Source organism: Schistocerca americana, chromosome 5 (genome assembly GCF_021461395.2).
Source record: "Schistocerca americana isolate TAMUIC-IGC-003095 chromosome 5, iqSchAmer2.1, whole genome shotgun sequence".
NCBI classification, from domain to species: Eukaryota; Metazoa; Arthropoda; class Insecta; order Orthoptera; family Acrididae; genus Schistocerca; species Schistocerca americana.
Window position 1 is genome coordinate 449,283,678 of NC_060123.1, and position 20,556 is coordinate 449,304,233.

A 20,556-nucleotide genomic window follows, 5' to 3' on the forward strand; every position below is an offset into this window, starting at 1 on the left:
TACTCTGCATGCCCTGACAAACAATGGTGATTACATTTTCTAGCCATTTGAAGCAGTGAGTTGAAAGTTTATACTAATGGGATCCGAAGTGAAACTTGAGGCACTTTTTCACTGTTGCCACCACAAAAAAATCTCATTTCAAAATTATTGTGAAGGGAACAGTAATTTTATTTCCTTTTATAAACCACAAAAACATAGTGGTAAATACATTCCTCAAAAGAGAGAGTCAGTGATGAAGTTGGAAACAACATTTTCTTCTTGGATGTGATACGTTCCACCTATACTCTAAATCATCTGTTGCCTCTGGTTATTACCTGATGTCACTTTACTGATTTCTCTCTCTCCAAAATTTGCAATAATTCGAAGTGAAGATGTAGCTGCAGTAAATTGCTTTACGAGTTATAAAATGTGTTTTTTTTTCAGGTTTTTCTGTCAAAAATAATATAAAGAATGATATAATGCTTGTATCATTCCCTAGTTGACACCTGTTCCAAAAATCAATCATCGAATGTGTTACAGAGCATTTCACTACCACTTTCTGGTTATACACTGTATGTTTAAATTCGGCAACAGCATGTTGGTACCTAAGTGGTGTCATGATTATATTCACTCATATTAGCACTCAAAGACCAGCAATGAGGCCCAAGTTAGTTCATCAATAGCCATCAATGAAAATCCAGAGGTCACACTTAAACTCATGAACACCACCCCCAGGATGCAATGGAGAACGAGTTAACTCATCAACAACAATCAAAGAGTTGAATCGCAATTACTGACCAATCAGTTGGTAAACATTGTTATAACTGATTCAGGACTGTGTTTATATTTGTATAAAATGATTCTACTGAAATATGTGATGTGATTCCTCAACTTCTCCCAGTGTAATTAGTGATTAAATAGTTCACAGGTGAATGGTGGATGTCATTGTCCAATGGACACAATATTTTGGCTAGCAATCACGTTATCATCAAGTGTCAAGTGTGATTTCCTCACCCATTCCCTCTAACCTGCAGCTCTGTATGCAGTTTGCACCAAGGATTGGGTGCACGACTAGGCTAATAAACACCCCCCCCCCCCCCCCCCACAACTTCTCACTCCATCTGTGGCACGCGTGCAGATGGCAACTCCACTGTTGCTCTGCCTGGTTCAGAAGTCAGTTCATTGTGGAATTGTTCCTTCCTCTTCTTTATGAGATCAAATTTGGATTTCTCAAGCCTTTCGGAGGGGATGTTGCAACTATCATGATTGCTCAGCTTTACTCAAAACTCAATAGATTCTTCAATGCCACAGTCACAGAAGTGAGATGCCCGAGTTGCAACCTTAGTATGCTCATAATCCATTCCAAGTAATTCCAACAGGCAGCACTCTTTGACCACCAACTTGTTAGCCTGATGCAGTCTGGAGTGCCGTTAGTATTCACAGTAGTGATCATTGACATGACGGATCATCTGACCTATATATGTAATGCCGCATTGGCAGGAGATCTGACAGATCCTACCAAGCAGCGCTCAGGTTTTAGATGGTTGGCAGAGCAGACAACTCTGCACTTGGTGTATCTGGCGAATTCGTCCTGTCTTTCCACACAGGTTGCCACAAGACAAGATAAACAAAGTGGTACTATCCTCCTGAGGTTTCTCTTGTTTCCATCAGCTGCACAGTCAATATAATAGTACCTAAAGCTTTTCAAATTTGCCAGCAAAAAAAGTGGTCCACCTAAAACATTCATATTTCTTTACGTACTACACGAATATGTAATAAAAAATGGGGGTTCCTATTTTAAAAAATGCAGTTGATATTCGTTTGACCTATGGCAGCGCCATCTAGCGGCCCAACCATAGTGCCATCTGGTTTCCCCCTTCAAGCTAGACTAGTTTCGTTCTTTGTAGTTTATTCGTTTGTTGCTTATTTCATGATATATTTGGCCGGTCACTATCAATGGACCATCCTGTATATGTTTTTTAATTACAGATGTTCTCATTCTCATCAAACACTGGAATGTGCAATTGCTAAATTGAGATCCAGGTTTCATGTGTTCAAAAGACCATTTGGGTGTAAGTTGGAGGACTGAATACAGAATGCATATAGCATAATGATTTGAGGACTCGAAATAGTACATCTAGTGATCTCACTGAGGAGAAGATGGGACCACTGGGTAATAAATGCACAGCAGCTCTTATGCAGTCAGTCAGTTCATCAGCAAACTGATGATGGCAACATGATCAGTTGTCAAAAAACTGTGTCTATTTGACACTAACATCTGACCATCCCCCGTGAACTGTTTTGTCTTTAATTATGCCAGGAGAAATTGAAGAAACACATCGCACATGCAGGGGTTGGACACAAATATAGAAACACCCCAAGAAATCAGTACTTGAACATAAATGCTGATGCTAGCTACGCCTGCAGGTGCTGCTTTTGTATTTAACCATCAATGGCACTTGTGTGACACCCTCAACAGATTGCACATATCGGCTATGGTTAGAACAGTGTTCTGTGTTGTTAATGCAGTATGCCACAGAAAAGTGAAATCAAATTAGGGCAAACTGTTGGTGCTCGTATCGTGGGTGCTTCTGTAACCAAGGTAGCCAAAGTGTTTGGTGTCTCAAGAGAGAGAATATCGAAGATTCATACTGCATCTACTAAGTCACAATGAGGACGAAATTGTGTGAGCAATAGTGACAGACGGTCAGTGAAAAGGACTGTGACAAAAAATAAGAGAACAGCTGCAAAAGTCACTACAGAACCGAAAGTAGCACTCCTTAATACTATTGGCACCAAAGGACCCTAAAGGGAACTCCATAAGTCAGATTAGTTTTGTTTCACACTGTTTCCAACTAAACTTCAAGCTGGGCTTATGTTTGATATACATAGCTCCAAGTGGAAACTGCTTGCTGCCAAGAGTGAAACATAGTACAGGTTTGATGATTTGGGCAGCTGTGTCATGGTATTCTATGGTTACTCTGCAATGTTGCATTACTGCCATGGGTTATATGACGTTTGGCCGATCAGGTATATGCCGCAGTACGATATTTGTTCCCCAAGAGTGATGCTGTGTTTTAAGACAGCAGGGCACCTGTTCACACAGCTCACATTGTCCAGGACTTGTTTTGTGAGCACGAGGATGAATTGTCACATCTCTCTTGGCCACCAGTCACCAGATCTCAGTATTAATTAGCCTTTTATTGGACTAGTTTGAGAGAAGGATGCACGATGATTACCCACGTCTATCACTGTTAGCTGAATTTGTCACTATTTTACAGTAAGAATAGTATAAGATTTCCATGGAAACCATATGGGACCTGTATTTATCCATTCTGAGATGACTGGAAGTAGTTTTGAATGCCAGCAGTTTTCCTACACTGTATTAAGCATGGTAATTTTCATGCTTTTAATGTTTCTACGAATGTGTCCACCCCCTGTATGTCCACGGGAGAAGGTGTATCACAGCAGGAAGAAACTTGACAAGCACTGCCACCAGAAGGGCCATCTGCATTCCTTAAGGGATGGCGTGAAGAATGTATGATGTCCAAAGTCACCAAATTAACAAATCGGACGTGTCCGACAGACCAGACACCACTCATGTCTGCAATTCTAGGGGTGCGATGTCTGTTACACCTGAAGTGATCAGCTGTCATCAGCATCATAACTAATTTTACAGCTGTCATCAAACAAATAATAAAAACAGGAGATCCTGCACCTGAAGATATTAGGACATTGCACCATGAGACTGAACAGGTTTCATTCTAGATGAAACACAGAAGAATGGCAGCCATAACCATAACAACAAGAGAGAATTTACATGACACATGAAACTTTATATACGAATTCATTCACAAGCAAGAAAGAAAAATTTAAACAGTTTGCAGGATTTGAAACCATTTGTACACGAGGTCTAGCATTTGTTTTACAACAGTCGAGTGCAAGCAAAACGGGGTAGGTGAATACACTGGATAGTTTTCATTAATTTTCCAGTGTAGCATTTTGTGGAGATGACATGTGCTAGGTAAACTATTAAAACAATAATGAATTTGTTACTGTGTTGATTTTCACAGTGATAATGAGTTCAATATATCACTGTTTTCTCCTTGTTGTGAAAAATCAGCTTACAGTCACTTGACTAATTTTGCCAGTGCTGCAACACTTAACCACTGAAACATGATGGCTGTCAATAATTCTCTTCCAGAAAGAGAGAGAGTGCATATGTCACGACAACAGCTAGGAAACAAAAGCACTAAAAAATGAAAGATAACACCATTTGTTATAACAGTACAAATCAGTGTCAGTGTAAAATGAAAACTTTCACAGCCGGAATTGTTACAATTAATAAAATATTCCGGGCTATTATGCCCTTTGACCATGCCATAATAACACAAAATATTTTATTAATTGTGAAATTAGTCTCCAACTAATTGTGAAATCAGTCTCCAAAAGAGATAAAATATTATTTACAATTTATTAGTGGGGAGTAAGGTAGTAACTAAGCATCTTACTTTTGGCGCTGTTCCTTGTGTCTCATCTGCAGGGTACGAGCAAGTTTCTCTAGGTTCTTGCTGTAATCTAGTTCCACTTCAGCGCGACGCCGGAAGTAGTCCTTTAGCTCTTCAACCAGGGACACCTGAGACTCCAACCGGCAGTCCAGACAGCGCAGCTGTTCTGACAGCTGGGCTCGAATATCTGAAAGCAGGAGTAGAGTCTTTCTTCAGTGATATGAAAGAGAGAGAGACAAAAGCAAATAAAGACTTTATAAATATTGGTATGCTATTGTATCCTGATTGCATATTTTATGTGCTTGCTGACTGACACATCTATATCACATCAAGTTGCAATGGAAAGAAATGTGATCAGGAAAAGAGGGATTAAAAATTTGCACATAAGAACTAGTCCGTTGTTGAGAAAAATTCATTTCCACAGGCAGTCCATAACAGAGTTCATAAATGAGCACATAGTGCCTTTATTAATAGTGATAATAATGGTAAACAAAATGCAGCTACCCGACACAATTTTTACTTTTAGTTTTGCAGTTTTCAATGCTGGTTTCACATCTGGAAAACATTTTGTACTATCAAGTCATGTTTTGGTGACACATACAAATTATTTTTTATTGAACACCATTCATCAGAAATGTTCTAAACGTTTTTGGTTATTTTACATGAAAAGTAGTAAATTATCTTGGCAACCTGGCTTGAACTCCAATGAAACGGTCTTTTGCATACTTGCATGTATCAAAGTATTTCAAAGTTTAATTACCATCAACTGGGGTCTTGTATGTCAAGTGCCAGTATAAACATTGCCTGTGCACACACAAATGGTTGATGTCACACATCTAAAGAACAGTAGGTAATTGAGATCAACTGTTTGCATATAATGAATCAGTACATTTCAACAGTGCTGGAAACCAATATTTTCAACAACAAAAATAAAAAAAATTTAACCAATGTAATAACCTCACAGAAGAGTGGTGAAGTGTTCCAGGGGTATAAAGCAGCTACTGGGATGAAGGGCTTACATGTACATTGGTAACAAAACAGGGCCTAAAAACTATTTGACCACTGTAAGTAATAATTACAATGATGTACTAGTCAGTGATCTCAACCAAGTGAAATGTACTGAGGCTGTGTAACATATTCCCACATAATGTCTCCACAAACCCTAACATTTTGAAATGCTCTAGAAATCCACAAATATTTATCTTCAACAATTGATGTTCAGAAAGAGATCAATGACCGCATAAAACTCCAATACAGAAAAAACTTTTTGAATGAGAGAATGGCTTCTAGCAGTCATAGTGGTCAGAAAAGTTTTTGGGAAAGGAAACCAAAGGAGACTGTGAAAGAAAGTAGTGAATATCTATTAGAAGCACTAATGTGCCAAAATTATGAAGAAATGGAAGGGATGGCAAAAGAAATCTATAATAGAAAGCCATACATGCAGTCAGGTAGGTGTGTACACAACTGAATGAAAATATTGTGACTGTGTATATATTGGCCAAACAGGACACACATTCACTGTCCGATTTAAAGAACACTAGGATTTAGACACTAGGATCAGCCTTAACTAAACATGTTAAGGCTCAATAGCATTTGATACCAACATACATGAAAATGTTAGCATTCTCCACCCACAGCCTAAAGGTTGCATATTTGACTTGTTACAAGAGACCGAAATGCTGTATAATTTGAACTATAACCAATAGCCCACATTAAATGAACTATCTGCACTTAAACACTTGTTTATGTCACATAATTATGAGTCCCTCAAATGCTAATGTTACATCTCCAGGTCTAATTTTTCAAGCTTCCATGGTTGTGTTATTTCTGCCTGTGTGTAGTATTTTATGTTTATCATTTAGTACTTTTACACACACACACACACACACACACACACACACACACACACACACACACACACACACACACACACACACACACACGTTATTCTGGTATTCCACGATCGTAAGCACACCCTTACATAAATCTTTATGGCTCTGTCGCTGGGTGTGGTTTTCTTTAGTTATTCGCATCACATCATGATGGCCATGCTATAAACAATAATCCACGAGGTTTATATATTTGCGTACTATATACAACTACGCTTCTCACACTGTTTCCCTTTTGCTATTTTTGTAGAAGGTATCGCTTCTTTATTTATGATTTAAATAATGCATACTACGCACTTCCCCTTTCTTCATTGTTATTTTTATCTTGTCTCTCTCACATTTACATTCAGGCACAGTATGATTTTTACATCTTATCTTCTTCTTCTTCTTCTTCTGCTTTTACAGCCTCATTGGACCACTTCAGTCAATCATTTCTGGTCCTCTTCTTTGGTATTTTCCCCTTCCGAGTGGCCCAGTATCTCTTCATTCGTTCCGATGCTTTTCGTCGTTCCTCATCTGTAAATACCCTTTTCATTGTATGTCGTTTGTCAATTTTTGGTTTAAATCTTATTTCTGTGTCCCTCAACTTCTTTAAATTTGGCGTTTTGTTCTGCAAATCATCCAGAGTTATTTCCAGTTCTTCCATATCCTCTCTTATTTCCTTAAGCCATCCTCCTTGTTGTTTCAAATTCCAGAGTTTCTCAATAATTTTCCTTGATAATCTGGTTTCTGGTGTCCTCAGAATGTGACCACAAAAAGAGATCCTTTTCTTTCGTATAGTATCAGTGATGGGCTCCAGTTCTCTGTATACCACTTCATTTGGAACTATCCACCATTGCCCAGCTTTTTGATATTTCTTATTTATGCATGTTCTAGCAATTCTTCTCTCTACTTTTAAAATTTTGTCAATTCTGTTTTTCTGGGTGACTTTAAAAAGAGTTTCACTTCCGTATGTAACCTCTGGTTGAACCACCGTCTTGTAATGTTTTAATTGATAGACATTTTTTATTGTACGTAGACCATGTTAGTTTTTGAGCTTTTATCATTTTATTAGTTCTTGCTCGCCATGCAGGTTTCTCGTCCAATTTGTGTGTTATAATTTCACCCAGGTATTTAAATTGTTTCACTATTTTAATTTCCCTATTGTTCACTGTGATGTGATCTATTACAAGTGGATCCGTTACCATTATTTCAGTCTTTTCAAATGATATCTGGAGTCCTAATTTTTGTGCTATATTTTGTAAGCTTGTTATTTGTTATCTTATCTATAAAGATTATATATACATATTATGTATCTTTTGTAAGTATACGACGCTTCTACCTGCAATTTTTAATGCGTTTATTTTCCTGCCCATGTCTTTTAAATGGACCGATCGATCAGTCCTTTTTTCACGTCACTTCTTGGTATCGGCCACGATTCATATCGGTTCATACATTTTGTGTACACACCGTCACGCCCTCCTTGCCCGTGACAGGTTGAACTACACAGTTCCTTGCAGTCCTCAGTAAGGTGCTCTGTCGGCTGCTTTTAGCGTAAGTGGTGTTTATGTTTGCTCTTTATATGACACTTAGCCTTCTCGGTCCCTCGCTACTAAACACACTGTGATTTTAAGTCTCTTACACATGACAGGGCGTTAGTTTGACTTTACATACTGACTACCCCACCTGCTATGCTTTTACAGTTGTTTTTAACTGAGTATGACATTTTATATGGATTATGTTATTTTTTGTAATTCTTTTCATGGACTTTATTTATAACTAGCACTCCCCTCTTGTCTTGACAGTTGTTAGCATCCAAGTTTGTAGCAATAATGCTCTGAAGGCCAGTTGCGCACTTAAATCCTCATTTTGAAGCAGGGGCTATGAGTAAAATTCAATTACAGCTAACATCGTTTTCAATTTTTGTCAAAACTGAGAGCAGGAGCATTACAAGGTACAAAAATAAACTGAACAATTGCATTTCCAGAACTAAACTGATGCAACTTGAAGAACGAAAAGATTGTCTGCAACAGATCTACTTATGGGGCAGAAAATTATATGGCGACAATGGTCACGCTACCGCACCAAATATATTATCAACTATCAGTGGTCTTGCAACGTGTACAGTGGACTAGGAAGCCGAATTAACCTTCTGTTTCAAACAGTAAAGTATGAGCCACTTGGTAAGATGCATATGGAGGCGGTGGAAGCATAGGAGTCCATCAATTGCCAGCACAAAATGGAGTCTGGAAATAACACAGGGACTAACAAAGACCTCCCCCTTCACAACATTGCTGGACCCATGTTCCATGAAGACAACTTGCAACTTGTCTGTCTCCATGCACAATTTAACCCTACACACATGTAAATCTTCGTTGGAAGATAGTAAGGAATGCAGGAGGATTTAGTGAACATTTCCACATGGCGTAATGAAAGGTGTATAAATGCAATGTAATGCTTATAATAAACAGAAAGAACCATACGGCACCAAATTATGTAATTGACCAGGAGAAGTAGATAGAATAGTTGAGGAATGGACAGGGAACTCAGAAACCAAAATGATCATATATACAGAAGGTCAATCTTTTTATTTTCTTAAGACGCCTTTTTTATTACATGTTTGCTTCATTTCTGTCTTTTTGTTTTCATATTTCAAGATTAAATCTACAAGTATTTTTTCTTTTCATATATTGTCTTCTGAAGGATAAATGAAATGTTCAAAATATCTAGCATTAGTTCTAACACAAGCTTCTAAATGTAGCATCATGGATTGTCTTACTTGTTTCCACATTCTAAATGTCTGCTGTAACTGCCGAAATCTTCCTTGAACACACTGTAAAGACTGTCAATATTCTTAATAGCTCTTGAATGCACCATATCCTTTAAATTTTCCAGAAACTATACATTTAATGGACTGAGATCAGGACACCGGACAGGCCAAGATGTTGCTGGCACACGACCTATCCTTTTACTCATATTGAGTAATTGACCTTTCCTCGACAGAGTTTGTCTCCACAAGGCATTCATTCATGAATTCTTTGAAAGGTCCTACTAATGGCTAAATGTCTACCAGGAAATCAATCAGCACAGGAGCATTGCAATTTACAGATCAATATATCAGGTCAATGTCCGCCTTGTGCCGATTTGAATAAATTTTAGCCAGAAATTTACAGTACACAGTAGTCCAATAAGAAAGCTAGTCGAGTAGGCATCATGCCCGTGACTCAAAGTCACAAAACACACCGCTCTCCAGCTGAGGTCACAAACACATGTTTATTTAGTTGCGCCCCTCTCAGAAATAACCGATTCGATTCCTCTTGGGAAAAGAATGTCCAGTACACACTGAAAACTAGTCCAATAAGAACTGTAGAGCAGAGTCGAATCCAGGGGCTGAGCTCATAGAAATTTTGCATCACCGTACTTCACCGTACTGTCTCCAAGCTCTCTAAGCGAAGCTGTTTGCTTAATATAGTATACTACAAATTACACTGGCGAGAAAATTTTCGAGTGGTTAAGACTGAAAGCTACATTGAAAAGTCACCACATTAACTAAGATAAACATAAGAAGGCTTCAACACAACATTTCACAAAACAAGCAACATACGAAAAAAAGAGACTGTAGAATCACGCTGGAAATTTGAAAACAAAACGGAAGAAACAAAGCAAATGTGAACAACAAAAAGTTTAACTAAGAAACTAAAAAAATTGACCATTAGTATACAGAAACTTTGTTGCTTCTTTTTAAGCCCTTTACCCATTCTCAAGAGTTTTCCCAAATATTAACTGATACCCAGCAAATAGCATGAACATGAAAACTCAGTATTTTAAGATCAGGGAATGAAAGACAGAATTATTGGAAGTGTTCCCAGAAAGCAAAATGCGCCTGTAAAGGTAATCTCCTGCAAGACGATAGCGTGGCCAGCTCTCGAGTTGTTATAGTACACACGACTTCATCAGGCATCTAACAAAATCAGAGACATGCTGCTAATATACAGCTCATATGAAAGTTGACAGAAATCCTCTGGGACTTCAATAAGGATCTTTGGAATAAACGTCACGTTAATTCTTATGAAACCCTGTTGGGCGAATTCAGAGGACCAGTGTTCAAGGAAGACTGTGCGACCATTCTGCCACTATCAACAGTGATCACGAGAACAAAGTGAGAGAGATTAATGAACATAATAACATGAGAGAGATTGTACTGCATCGCACACACACACACACACACACACACACACACAGACAGAGAGAGAGAGAGAGTGAGAGAGAGAGAGAGAGAGAGAGAGAGAGAGGGGGGGGGCATTTTGCGTTCTGCACTTCAACGTGTACAATGAGTTATGGCGATTCGGCGTCATTTTTGTCGAGAGTACAGCACACCACCATCTACAGCATGCATCACCTACGGCCCAAAACATTCTACATTGACACCACATTGACTGTTCGTGTAACTGGAAATTCAAGAGTTGCTGCTGTGTGCTCGTTCGAGATGTAAAGTCCATTCAAAAGAGCCCAAAAGTGTGTCAGCTGAGAGTCACCCATTGCTCACGTGCCTCATGTGTTTTGCGTCAACATGTGTGTTTCAAACCACACAGTATTCAATTACTATCAGCCCCTCACATGTCGATGATGACACGTGTAGAGTGTTGTGGACTTATTCTAGGCATTGAGATGGAAACTAACAATACTCTATCAGATTTTGAGTTCAGCGATATGACCCACGTCAAGACTTAAGAGATCTTCGTCAAATATCTTTTGTAAAGATGTTTTATGAAATCTTTGAAAGCCTAATGCTAGGTTCCACTTAAGTGGAAAAATGAACCACAACACTGCAGCCGTATACCACAGTCATGTGCGAGAGAGACTTTTCAGAAGATTCACGAGTTTTGCGAGGTTTCCAAGAGTAAATTTACGGAACGTCGAAAATTTTATTCTTCAATGTGATGAAGCACCACCGCAATGGCACCTGCATGTTAAGCTGTCTTAACCGTGGACGGGGCATACGCATCTCGCATTGCACTACTGGCCTCCAACATAGCCCGATCTCGTGGAAAACTATTTGCTTTCGAGGAGGTTTCTGGAACACTGTCAGTGTGCTTCCCCTTCCAACAATTTCCCGTTATCTGTGACGTTGCACAGCAACTTCTGTGAAGGCAGTAACTCTAAGCACGACTGCCATTACGGATCAGGTTTCTATATGTTTGTTGTTCGTTCAGTGAAAGCAAAATGAAAATATTGATCATAAACGTAATTATTACAAAAATCATCCCAACGTTGCATGTGCATGCAGGTAGAAAGTGTACCAGTGTAAAATTTAAAGATTCTTTTGAAAATAAAAACTTTGTAATCCTGTGCATAATTTAATATTTGGCCTCAGTTTCCACCTCATGCAGAAGACAGTGTGTTGTGAAATCATACGAGTCTTTCAGAAACATCCTGTCTTGTGAACTGATGGGGTAGCTAGTTTTAAGATGACTAACGCAATCATACCAGAATTTAAAACCTTCAATTTTTTCTAAATAATCTAGTAGAAGTCATACAGGTGGGCAAAATGCTGCATTCAGAGCCTTCTCGTACAAACTGAGAGCTTTAGCAGAGTCTTAAGCAAATATTTAAAATTCAACGAACTATTCAGTCAATTTATGCCTATTTTTTGGTCGTGTGCAGGGTCATACGAACAGTCGTTTTTCCTCATTCAATACGACACTTGAATACGGCAGGAAATCGATCATATTGGTACAAAGTCCCCCCCCCCCCCCAATCATGCTCTGTGAAGGTACTTCGCGCAAATATCAGACAGCTCTCCAACTCAATTCGGGTGTGGTGCGACGGAAATGACTGACTCTGAAAGAGGCATTATCTTTTATTATCATGGCACCTACGTGAGATTGGAACAAAGGCAGAGTAATTGCTCTTTATTCCCTCAGCAGAGATTGGCTAAAACATCTCGACTTCTAATCCTTTCGAGTTCCCTTAGCATTTCTGTTAACCGCACTAGCTACATAGATGGTGTTTCTAAGAATTTGCATCACAACGTCTAGGGCGAGAGTCCATACCATGGGGAATTGCTTTTGTTGAATGCAAAAAGTTTTCCGCCAGACATGTTTTGTAATCGCTTATGACCATGTTAGGCGGCAGTGCGTAAGCGCACTGAGCCGTAATGTGTGTAGCCTCTAATGTCTAATCCAACCGTCTGCTCTGCGTGAACGGGATTAGGTCGAGCTTCTAAAAAATCTTTCCCCGTTAGAGACGTTCATTCTTGAAGTTTTATTTTTAAAATTACAATCAATTTACAGGGCTCGGTAGTAATCAGATGCAGAACACACGGTTTCTAGATCCTGCTAGTTAGCGGAATCTCGTCATCCCACGTCCAGCGAATTCAATAAAAATGACACCTAACGTCACCGAAAAGTGTCGGCGTTCATTTTGTCTAACAAAAGTTGTTCCCCAGACGTCTGATGCAGACTGTGAAACACGCTATGTTTTAACTCTAGACAACTAAATATCTCGAAAGCGACGCGTTCTAAAAAACCAAAGTTCTAGGTGAAAGTTATTAGTAAAGGGGTTATCTGTCTGTGATACAGTTGGTCATCTAACCACCCCTTCAGCGTGGGCAGGGTCAACTTCGCTATTTCACACGGGAACCCCCCGTTTTTATTGCCTATTCGGATTCTAAGGCAAAAAATACGTACGGTTTGGTTAACTCAAACCATTGTTTCCCATTCATGGGGGGGGGGGGGGGGGGAGGGGGAGGGGGAGAGAGAGAGAGAGAGAGAGAGAGAGAGAGAGAGAGAGAGAGTGTGTGTGTGTGTGTGTGTGTGTGTGTGTGTGTGTGTGTGTTTGCAAGTAAGAACAGACGCCTTTGATTCTACATTTCATTTACGATGTAAATGAAAACCTTTGTGTTCTAACGGTTGATACTGACCTTAAAACGTTAGTTGGGTGTTGCTAATGTGATTGTAAATTACAACTACACTCCTGGAAATGGAAAAAAGAACACATTGACACCGGTGTGTCAGACCCACCATACGTGCTCCGGACACTGCGAGAGGGCTGTACAAGCAATGATCACACGCACGCCACAGCGGACACACCAGGAACCGCGGTGTTGGCCGTCGAATGGCGCTAGCTGCGCAGCATTTGTGCACCGCCGCCGTCAGTGTCAGCCAGTTTGCCGTGGCATACGGAGCTCCATCGCAGTCTTTAACACTGGTAGCATGCCGCGACAGCGTGGACGTGAACCGTATGTGCAGTTGACGGACTTTGAGCGAGGGCGTATAGTGGGCATGCGGGAGGCCGGGTGGACGTACCGCCGAATTGCTCAACACGTGGGGCGTGAGGTCTCCACAGTACATCGATGTTGTCGCCAGTGGTCGGCGGAAGGTGCACGTGCCCGTCGACCTGGGACCGGACCGCAGCGACGCACGGATGCACGCCAAGACCGTAGGATCCTACGCAGTGCCGTAGGGGACCGCACCGCCACTTCCCAGCAAATTAGGGACACTGTTGCTCCTGGGGTATCGGCGAGGACCGTTCGCAACCGTCTCCATGAAGCTGGGCTACGGTCCCGTACACCGTTAGGCCGTCTTCCGCTCACGCCCCAACATCGTGCAGCCCGCCTCCAGTGGTGTCGCGACAGGCGTGAATGGAGGGACGAATGGAGACGTGTCGTCTTCAGCGATGAGAGTCGCTTCTGCCTTGGTGCCAATGATGGTCGTATGCGTGTTTGGCGCCGTGCAGGTGAGCGCCACAATCAGGACTGCATACGACCGAGGCACACAGGGCCAACACCCGGCATCATGGTGTGGGGAGCGATCTCCTACACTGGCCGTACACCACTGGTGATCGTCGAGGGGACACTGAATAGTGCACGGTACATCCAAACCGTCATCGAACCCATCGTTCTACCATTCCTAGACCGGCAAGGGAACTTGCTGTTCCAACAGGACAATGCACGTCCGCATGTATCCCGTGCCACCCAACGTGCTCTAGAAGGTGTAAGTCAACTACCCTGGCCAGCAAGATCTCCGGATCTGTCCCCCATTGAGCATGTTTGGGACTGGATGAAGCGTCGTCTCACGCGGTCTGCACGTCCAGCACGAACGCTGGTCCAACTGAGGCGCCAGTGGAAATGGCATGGCAAGCCGTTCCACAGGACTACATCCAGCATCTCTACGATCGTCTCCATGGGAGAATAGCAGCCTGCATTGCTGCGAAAGGTGGATATACACTGTACTAGTGCCGACATTGTGCATGCTCTGTTGCCTGTGTCTATGTGCCTGTGGTTCTGTCAGTGTGATCATGTGATGTATCTGACCCCAGGAATGTGTCAATAATGTTTCCCCTTCCTGGGACAATGAATTCACGGTGTTCTTATTTCAATTTCCAGGAGTGTAATATGGCTTGGCAATGACATTTCTGGCAGATAAGCTACTTGTATGGTAACGTAGCTTTTCGTTCCCTACGGCGTTTACTGTGGTGAGTCGCCAAACCATCGGAATGCTTCATTTAGGCGGCCGCCCTCTAACTCCGCCATCAAGGTGACTGATTTCGGTGTGTATCCATCCAACCGTCGTAACACTCTTCCCGGCCGCTACGCGGCTACCGGCTCCCCGACCGCTACGCGGCTACCGGCGCAATACAGACCACAACCTTTGTAACAGGACAAAATGTCCATCACATGATAGTGACAGGCGCACCTGCCATCGATACTCATCGAAATCAAGCACCCCAATGGTAAGAGGCAAGGGGATTCACCAAAATAAAGCTTCCTGTGGTCGTTGTGCCTGGCTCACGCTAAACGTAGTTTCTAACCAAACATTGAAGCGGTTAACCATATTGTACTGTGTAATCAAATTTGCAACACAAAAGTATATTTCGAACATAAATATTAATCGTTAGACACAAATGTTTACATTTCGTAAACGAAATCTAGAATCAAATGCGTTCGGTCATAATTGTGAAAACAGCCACATTTGATATTTGTCAAATACAGCGCCATCTACTGCGAACGGGAAACACTGGTTTGAACAATTTTTTTTAAAGTGCCGTTTTCGAGATATTAGGTTGCCTCAAGTTAAAACATACATCCTATACCGATCTTTATTTCAAGAGCTCATTTTATTTCGAATCTCTTGGTAGTAATTTACCTACACATAAACAATATGACAGACACCAAGTGCGTACTTCTAACATTGTAATGTGACACTACCACATTCATTACTGACAATATTTCCGCAACTACGGAGGACTATCATTTAGTATACCAAGTAGAAGTAAGTCTAATCTGGTCTGCTTTTATTTATAACCAACAAGCGACAACACTGCAAGACAGCAACATCCTAGCTTAAATAATCACAGTGCTGTGGATCACATTTGATAAATAGTTTATGCATATTGGTAACACTATCGTACAAACGAACATATGACGTCATTGGACTGCATCACCCTAAATTTCTTTGACGTTATCATACACAGTTATTTGAGATTACACCAACGTCGGATACCGAAACAAGGGTATTTTGAAGTAAGAATCCAATTGTGGGAAGCTAATATCAAAACTGGTGAAGAAGTAACGTCTGTAGCACAAGCCCGTACCGGGCTGCAGGTAGAATAGTCTTTGTACAAAGTATGAGCAGCAGCACTAGGAATGGGGACGCGGGTCCATCGCCCCGACTGCCTTTTACCCCGAAAAGATCCTCGGTACTTATCTTGGACGCAAGCTGAGTGGACCTGAGGCCACTCCCTAGGAAATGAAACGAAGAAAAATCTCCGACCCTGCCAGGGATCAAGCCCGGCACTCTCATGGCCTGAGTTTAGTGCTCTACTAGCTATACCAACACGGCTACATAAGACAAGTGATACGAGGTCTAATGTGACCAACGCATGGGAGGCAAGTTTTTGTTGCGAATTTTATTGATGTGGTCTCGAGACTAAAGACTGGTTTGATGCACTTCTCCACGCTCTGCGTGTCACTGGTCCTATATTGGGAACCACTGGCCTAACGAGACGAAAAAAGGAGGCAGCATGCGGAACCAAACTCACACTTTTCTGACACGATGTACTGAAAGCCATGAATCAACGCGCTCAGGGTGATGCAGTATTTCCAGATTTCCAAAAAACATTCGACTCAGTTCCACACCTAAGCTTATAGTCAAGTACGATCATCTGGGTTATTAAGTGAAATTTGTGACTGGACTCAAGACTTTTTGGTAGGGAGGACGCAGCATATTATCTTGGATGGAGAATCATCTCAAATGTAGAAGTAACTTCGCATGTGACTCACGGAAGGGTGCTGACACCCTCACTGTCCATGTTTTATATTAATGACGTTGCGGATAATTTTAATAGCAACATCAGGCTTTTTGCAGATGGTGCAGTTATCTAAACTGAAGTACTGTCTGAAAGAAGCTGCATAAATATTTACTCAGATCTTGATATGGTTTCAAAGATGTGCAAATACTGGCAGCTTGCTTTGAATGTTCAGAAATGTAAAATAGTGCACTTCACAAAACGCAAAAACGTAGGACACTACGTATATAATATTAGTGATACACAGCTGATATCTGCGAACTCATACAAATACTTTGGTGTAACGTTTAGTAGGAACATAAAGTGGAACAACAGTGTAGACTCAGTTGTTGGTACAGCAGGTGGCAGCCTTCGGTTCATTGGTGGAACATTAGAGAAATTCAATTACCCTACAAAGGACATCGCTTACAAATCATTCATGCGACCCACCCTCGAATATTGCTCAACTATTATTTTATTTATTTATTCAATTAACAGTATAGAGTAACCCACCACCTTGAAACGTAAGGTGGGTCGGAAGCTTCTAAATCTAATAGCAAAGACTTATTACTCCAATCTTATTGGTACACAGTTGATAATGATTTTTTTCCAAAAATAATATAAAGAACATAATATATAAAAATTTCTGTAAGGTTACAGAGAATCTTAACGCTTAACAATTGTTAGGGTGGTTCTATATAATTTGTTTCTGCCTAGTTGATTAGTATATAATTTATGTAATGCGAATGTCAAAGAAAAATAAAAACACGTCATACAATACGTGTGGTGAAAATAAGTTGCAATATGTAGAGGGAAGTGATATACTATATTTGGCTATGTAATACACAGTCTAAGTGGCTTGTTGGTTGATAATAGCCTATTTCTCCCTATAATCAGGTGAGAAAGTCTCGGTAGAACCTCGAGCTATTCTCATCTGAAATGGTTTGAGTTTATATATGTTTATTGTGTTTGTGTATATTGGTAGATTATTTGGAGTGTCGCATGTCAGGACACTACACGATATTTAGAAGTTGTTTGTTTGTCTTCTTGTACGTAGTAGTCTCAAATTTTATGTGATACCTTAGATACCTATACACGGTATTATACAGATTAAATAATGACTGAACATTTGATACATGGATCACATGAATTTTAGCTTTACATAAAGAGTAAAATAATGGTTATAAATTTGTTAGAAGAAATAGACTGTAGTTCATTGCTACTTGAATGCAGTATTTCTTAAATAACTTAATATATTACATTTTTAGTTTTATATGTACTTTGTAAGGAAAATGCATTTGCTCTATAAAATTCATTGATCGTAGCTTTACATAAAGAACGGAATGTACTTCCGTCTATGCATAATAAGAAGAATAATACATTACTGCTTGTGTGCAGTATACTTTAAACAATAAGCAATATGTCGTTGGTGAGGAGCAGCCTCGGAATAAATGTTCTTCGAGCTTTCTCCTCGCAAGCGACGTTACCTTATTAAGGGAGACTTAGTATGTGGTGTCGGTGTTTTATGATTGTTACTGCCTGATGTGTTGATCCCTTCCGTGTCATGTTCATGTTCACTTAGTGTGTTGGGTCCTTCCTCGGTTTCGGAATTTGTGGTCGTGCTTGTGTCCTCCCCTGTGGTTTGTTGTGTAGTTTGTGCTTGTCTACGCCTCCTTGCATAAGGGTTTTGGCGCTTGTATTCTTCATGCAGTGTGTTCGATATAATATCAGCTACACTATTTATTGGGTACCAATAATCGGGATTATAGAATGAAGTTTCATATCGGGATTACGTATTATTCTGGTGATATCACTGTCGTTCTGTATAGATCTCACATGTGCTAGCGTGTTGCATAGTAATGTTACGTGTCCTGATGACCCAGTTTCTCTACAAATGCATATTTCATCGTTAGTTAATCCCATGCGTGTACCGGGTACTGTCCATGGCCTGTCAGGAAATGGACCATCCCCCCTGGCTTGTGTCGACATGTTTCAGTTGTAATTTTTCGTGTACATCAGGAGAGAGTACTCGGCGATCCTCGTTGGATGCATCCCACTCTCTCTGCCATGTTCGAATCCGCCAATGTTTGATATTTGTTAATAATGTTTGTTCCTGTAATTTCGGCGACTTTATCGAGCCTGTCCCTCTAAAGCCAATCAAGGGCAGCTCTATAACGTATTGTTATGCCTATAGGGCAGTCCCCATCACAACTCAAAGTGCTTCTAGTGATGTGGTGTTGAAGGAGCTGCTACGCTCACCTCGTCTTGCAATAGTCTTGTTGGTCTGTATACTCAGTGGGTGAGGCCAAGCACTTGTGGCGAAGCATGCGATGGATTCAAGTATCACAATCTGGTCGGCCCTTATCGTCTTAATAGGTAATTTGTACTGAGCTGTGTTGAGTCGTGTTAGTTTGTGCATAATCTTGGAGGCTTTGTCAATTATCAATTTGATATGATAGTTGAAAGTGTCTTCCGTCAAAATGCAGTTCTATATAACGCGTGGCTTGCTTCCTCTGTATGCTAGTATTGTCTAATTTTAGAATTGGGTTCCCCTGTAGCGTCCCTCTGAGCAGTAAATATAAAGTTTTGTTGAGTGCTATTTTCTTTGCACCAACAGTTAATTTTCTAAAGCAGTTGCTTGCCTTTTTTCTCTAGTGCTGCTCTTGTGTTGGCTGAAACCACTACGAGTAGATCAACCGCGTATGCCACCACACCTCTTAGCCTGTCGTTACCGTCCAGAGTGTTCAGCTAGGGCTCGAGTGCTGTATCCCAAAATGTTGGTACGCAGATCGAGCCCCGTGGGCATCCCTTTGTTATTCTCTTGACAACCTTGCATGTACTGCGTGTACCAGTCCTCCATTCCGCCACTCTGCCTCTGCAGTAGTCGAGGTGGCTACTGTAGAGGGAAGCTGATAGCCTCATATCCCTTAACCTGGCGAAGAGGGACGGCCGCCAGGATTACCAAAAGCCCCGGCTATGTCGATTAGCGCGGCGGTCACGTAGCTGTCGCCGATGCTATTTTTTACTGTCAGTGCCCGGTTGACGGCGTCTTCTATTGTTTTACCTCACCTGAAGCCGAACTGATGGGGCGTTAGACCGAGGTAGTGTCTGTGCGATTGCAAGCAACCTCACAGGAGCCTTTTCTGTACCTTGGCGAGAGTGTTTAAGTGGGACCCATACTAAATACGACTAGTAGGGGATGTTGAATGTATACAGAGAAGGGCAGGAAGCATGGTTACAGGCTTGTCTGACGCGCGGGAAAGTGTCACTGAGATATTGAAAGAACTGAACTGGGAGATTCTTGACGATAGGTGTAAACTATCCCGAGAAAGTCTACTGACCAAGTTTCAAGAATCTGCTTTAAATGATGATTCTAGGAATATGCTACAACCCCCTATGTATCGCTCACAAGGGGATCGTGAGCGTAAGATTCGAATAATTACAGAATGCACAAAGGATTTCAAACAATCATTCTTCCCGCGCTCCACACTTGGGGAAGAAACCCTGTAACGATGGGACGTACCCTCTGCCACGCACTTCATGTTGGTTTGCAGAGTACAGATGTAGATCTAGACGAAAAGAGGGAGGAGGGGGGGGGGGGGGGGGGGGGAAGGGGAGCGCGACGCACCCTCTGTACACAGGCTGCACTTTGATGCGATGCGCAGCGCGTGCTATCTACTGCCGGCAGCGGACTTCCGCCGCTGATAGCGTGCGGCTGCTAACATCGGCGACAGCTAATCCTTTCTCTCGCTCAGTTCTCCTAAGCTTCTTCCTTTCTGGCAGCAACTTGTGAATTTCGAGCGGCACACGCACTGATCAGTTACCCGCAACAGCAGAATGACAGTCCAAACTGCAGAGTACTTTCAGGGTGGTGACTTCGCTCCAATAAAAGATGTCCCCGAGATTTCCTGGGA

At 41.3% G+C, this 20,556-nt stretch overlaps 1 protein-coding gene across 2 annotated transcripts in view; it reads right to left on the minus strand.

Annotated features, from left to right (window-relative positions):
• LOC124616174 (SLIT-ROBO Rho GTPase-activating protein 1-like) overlaps positions 1-20,556 on the minus strand; it is a 688,520-nt gene that overhangs the window by 101,937 nt on the left and 566,027 nt on the right. For both annotated transcript variants that reach the window (XM_047144456.1, XM_047144457.1), the window contains one exon: positions 4,491-4,674. In XM_047144456.1, the coding sequence (XP_047000412.1) occupies positions 4,491-4,674 (184 nt within the window). The remainder of the gene's footprint in view (positions 1-4,490; positions 4,675-20,556) is intronic.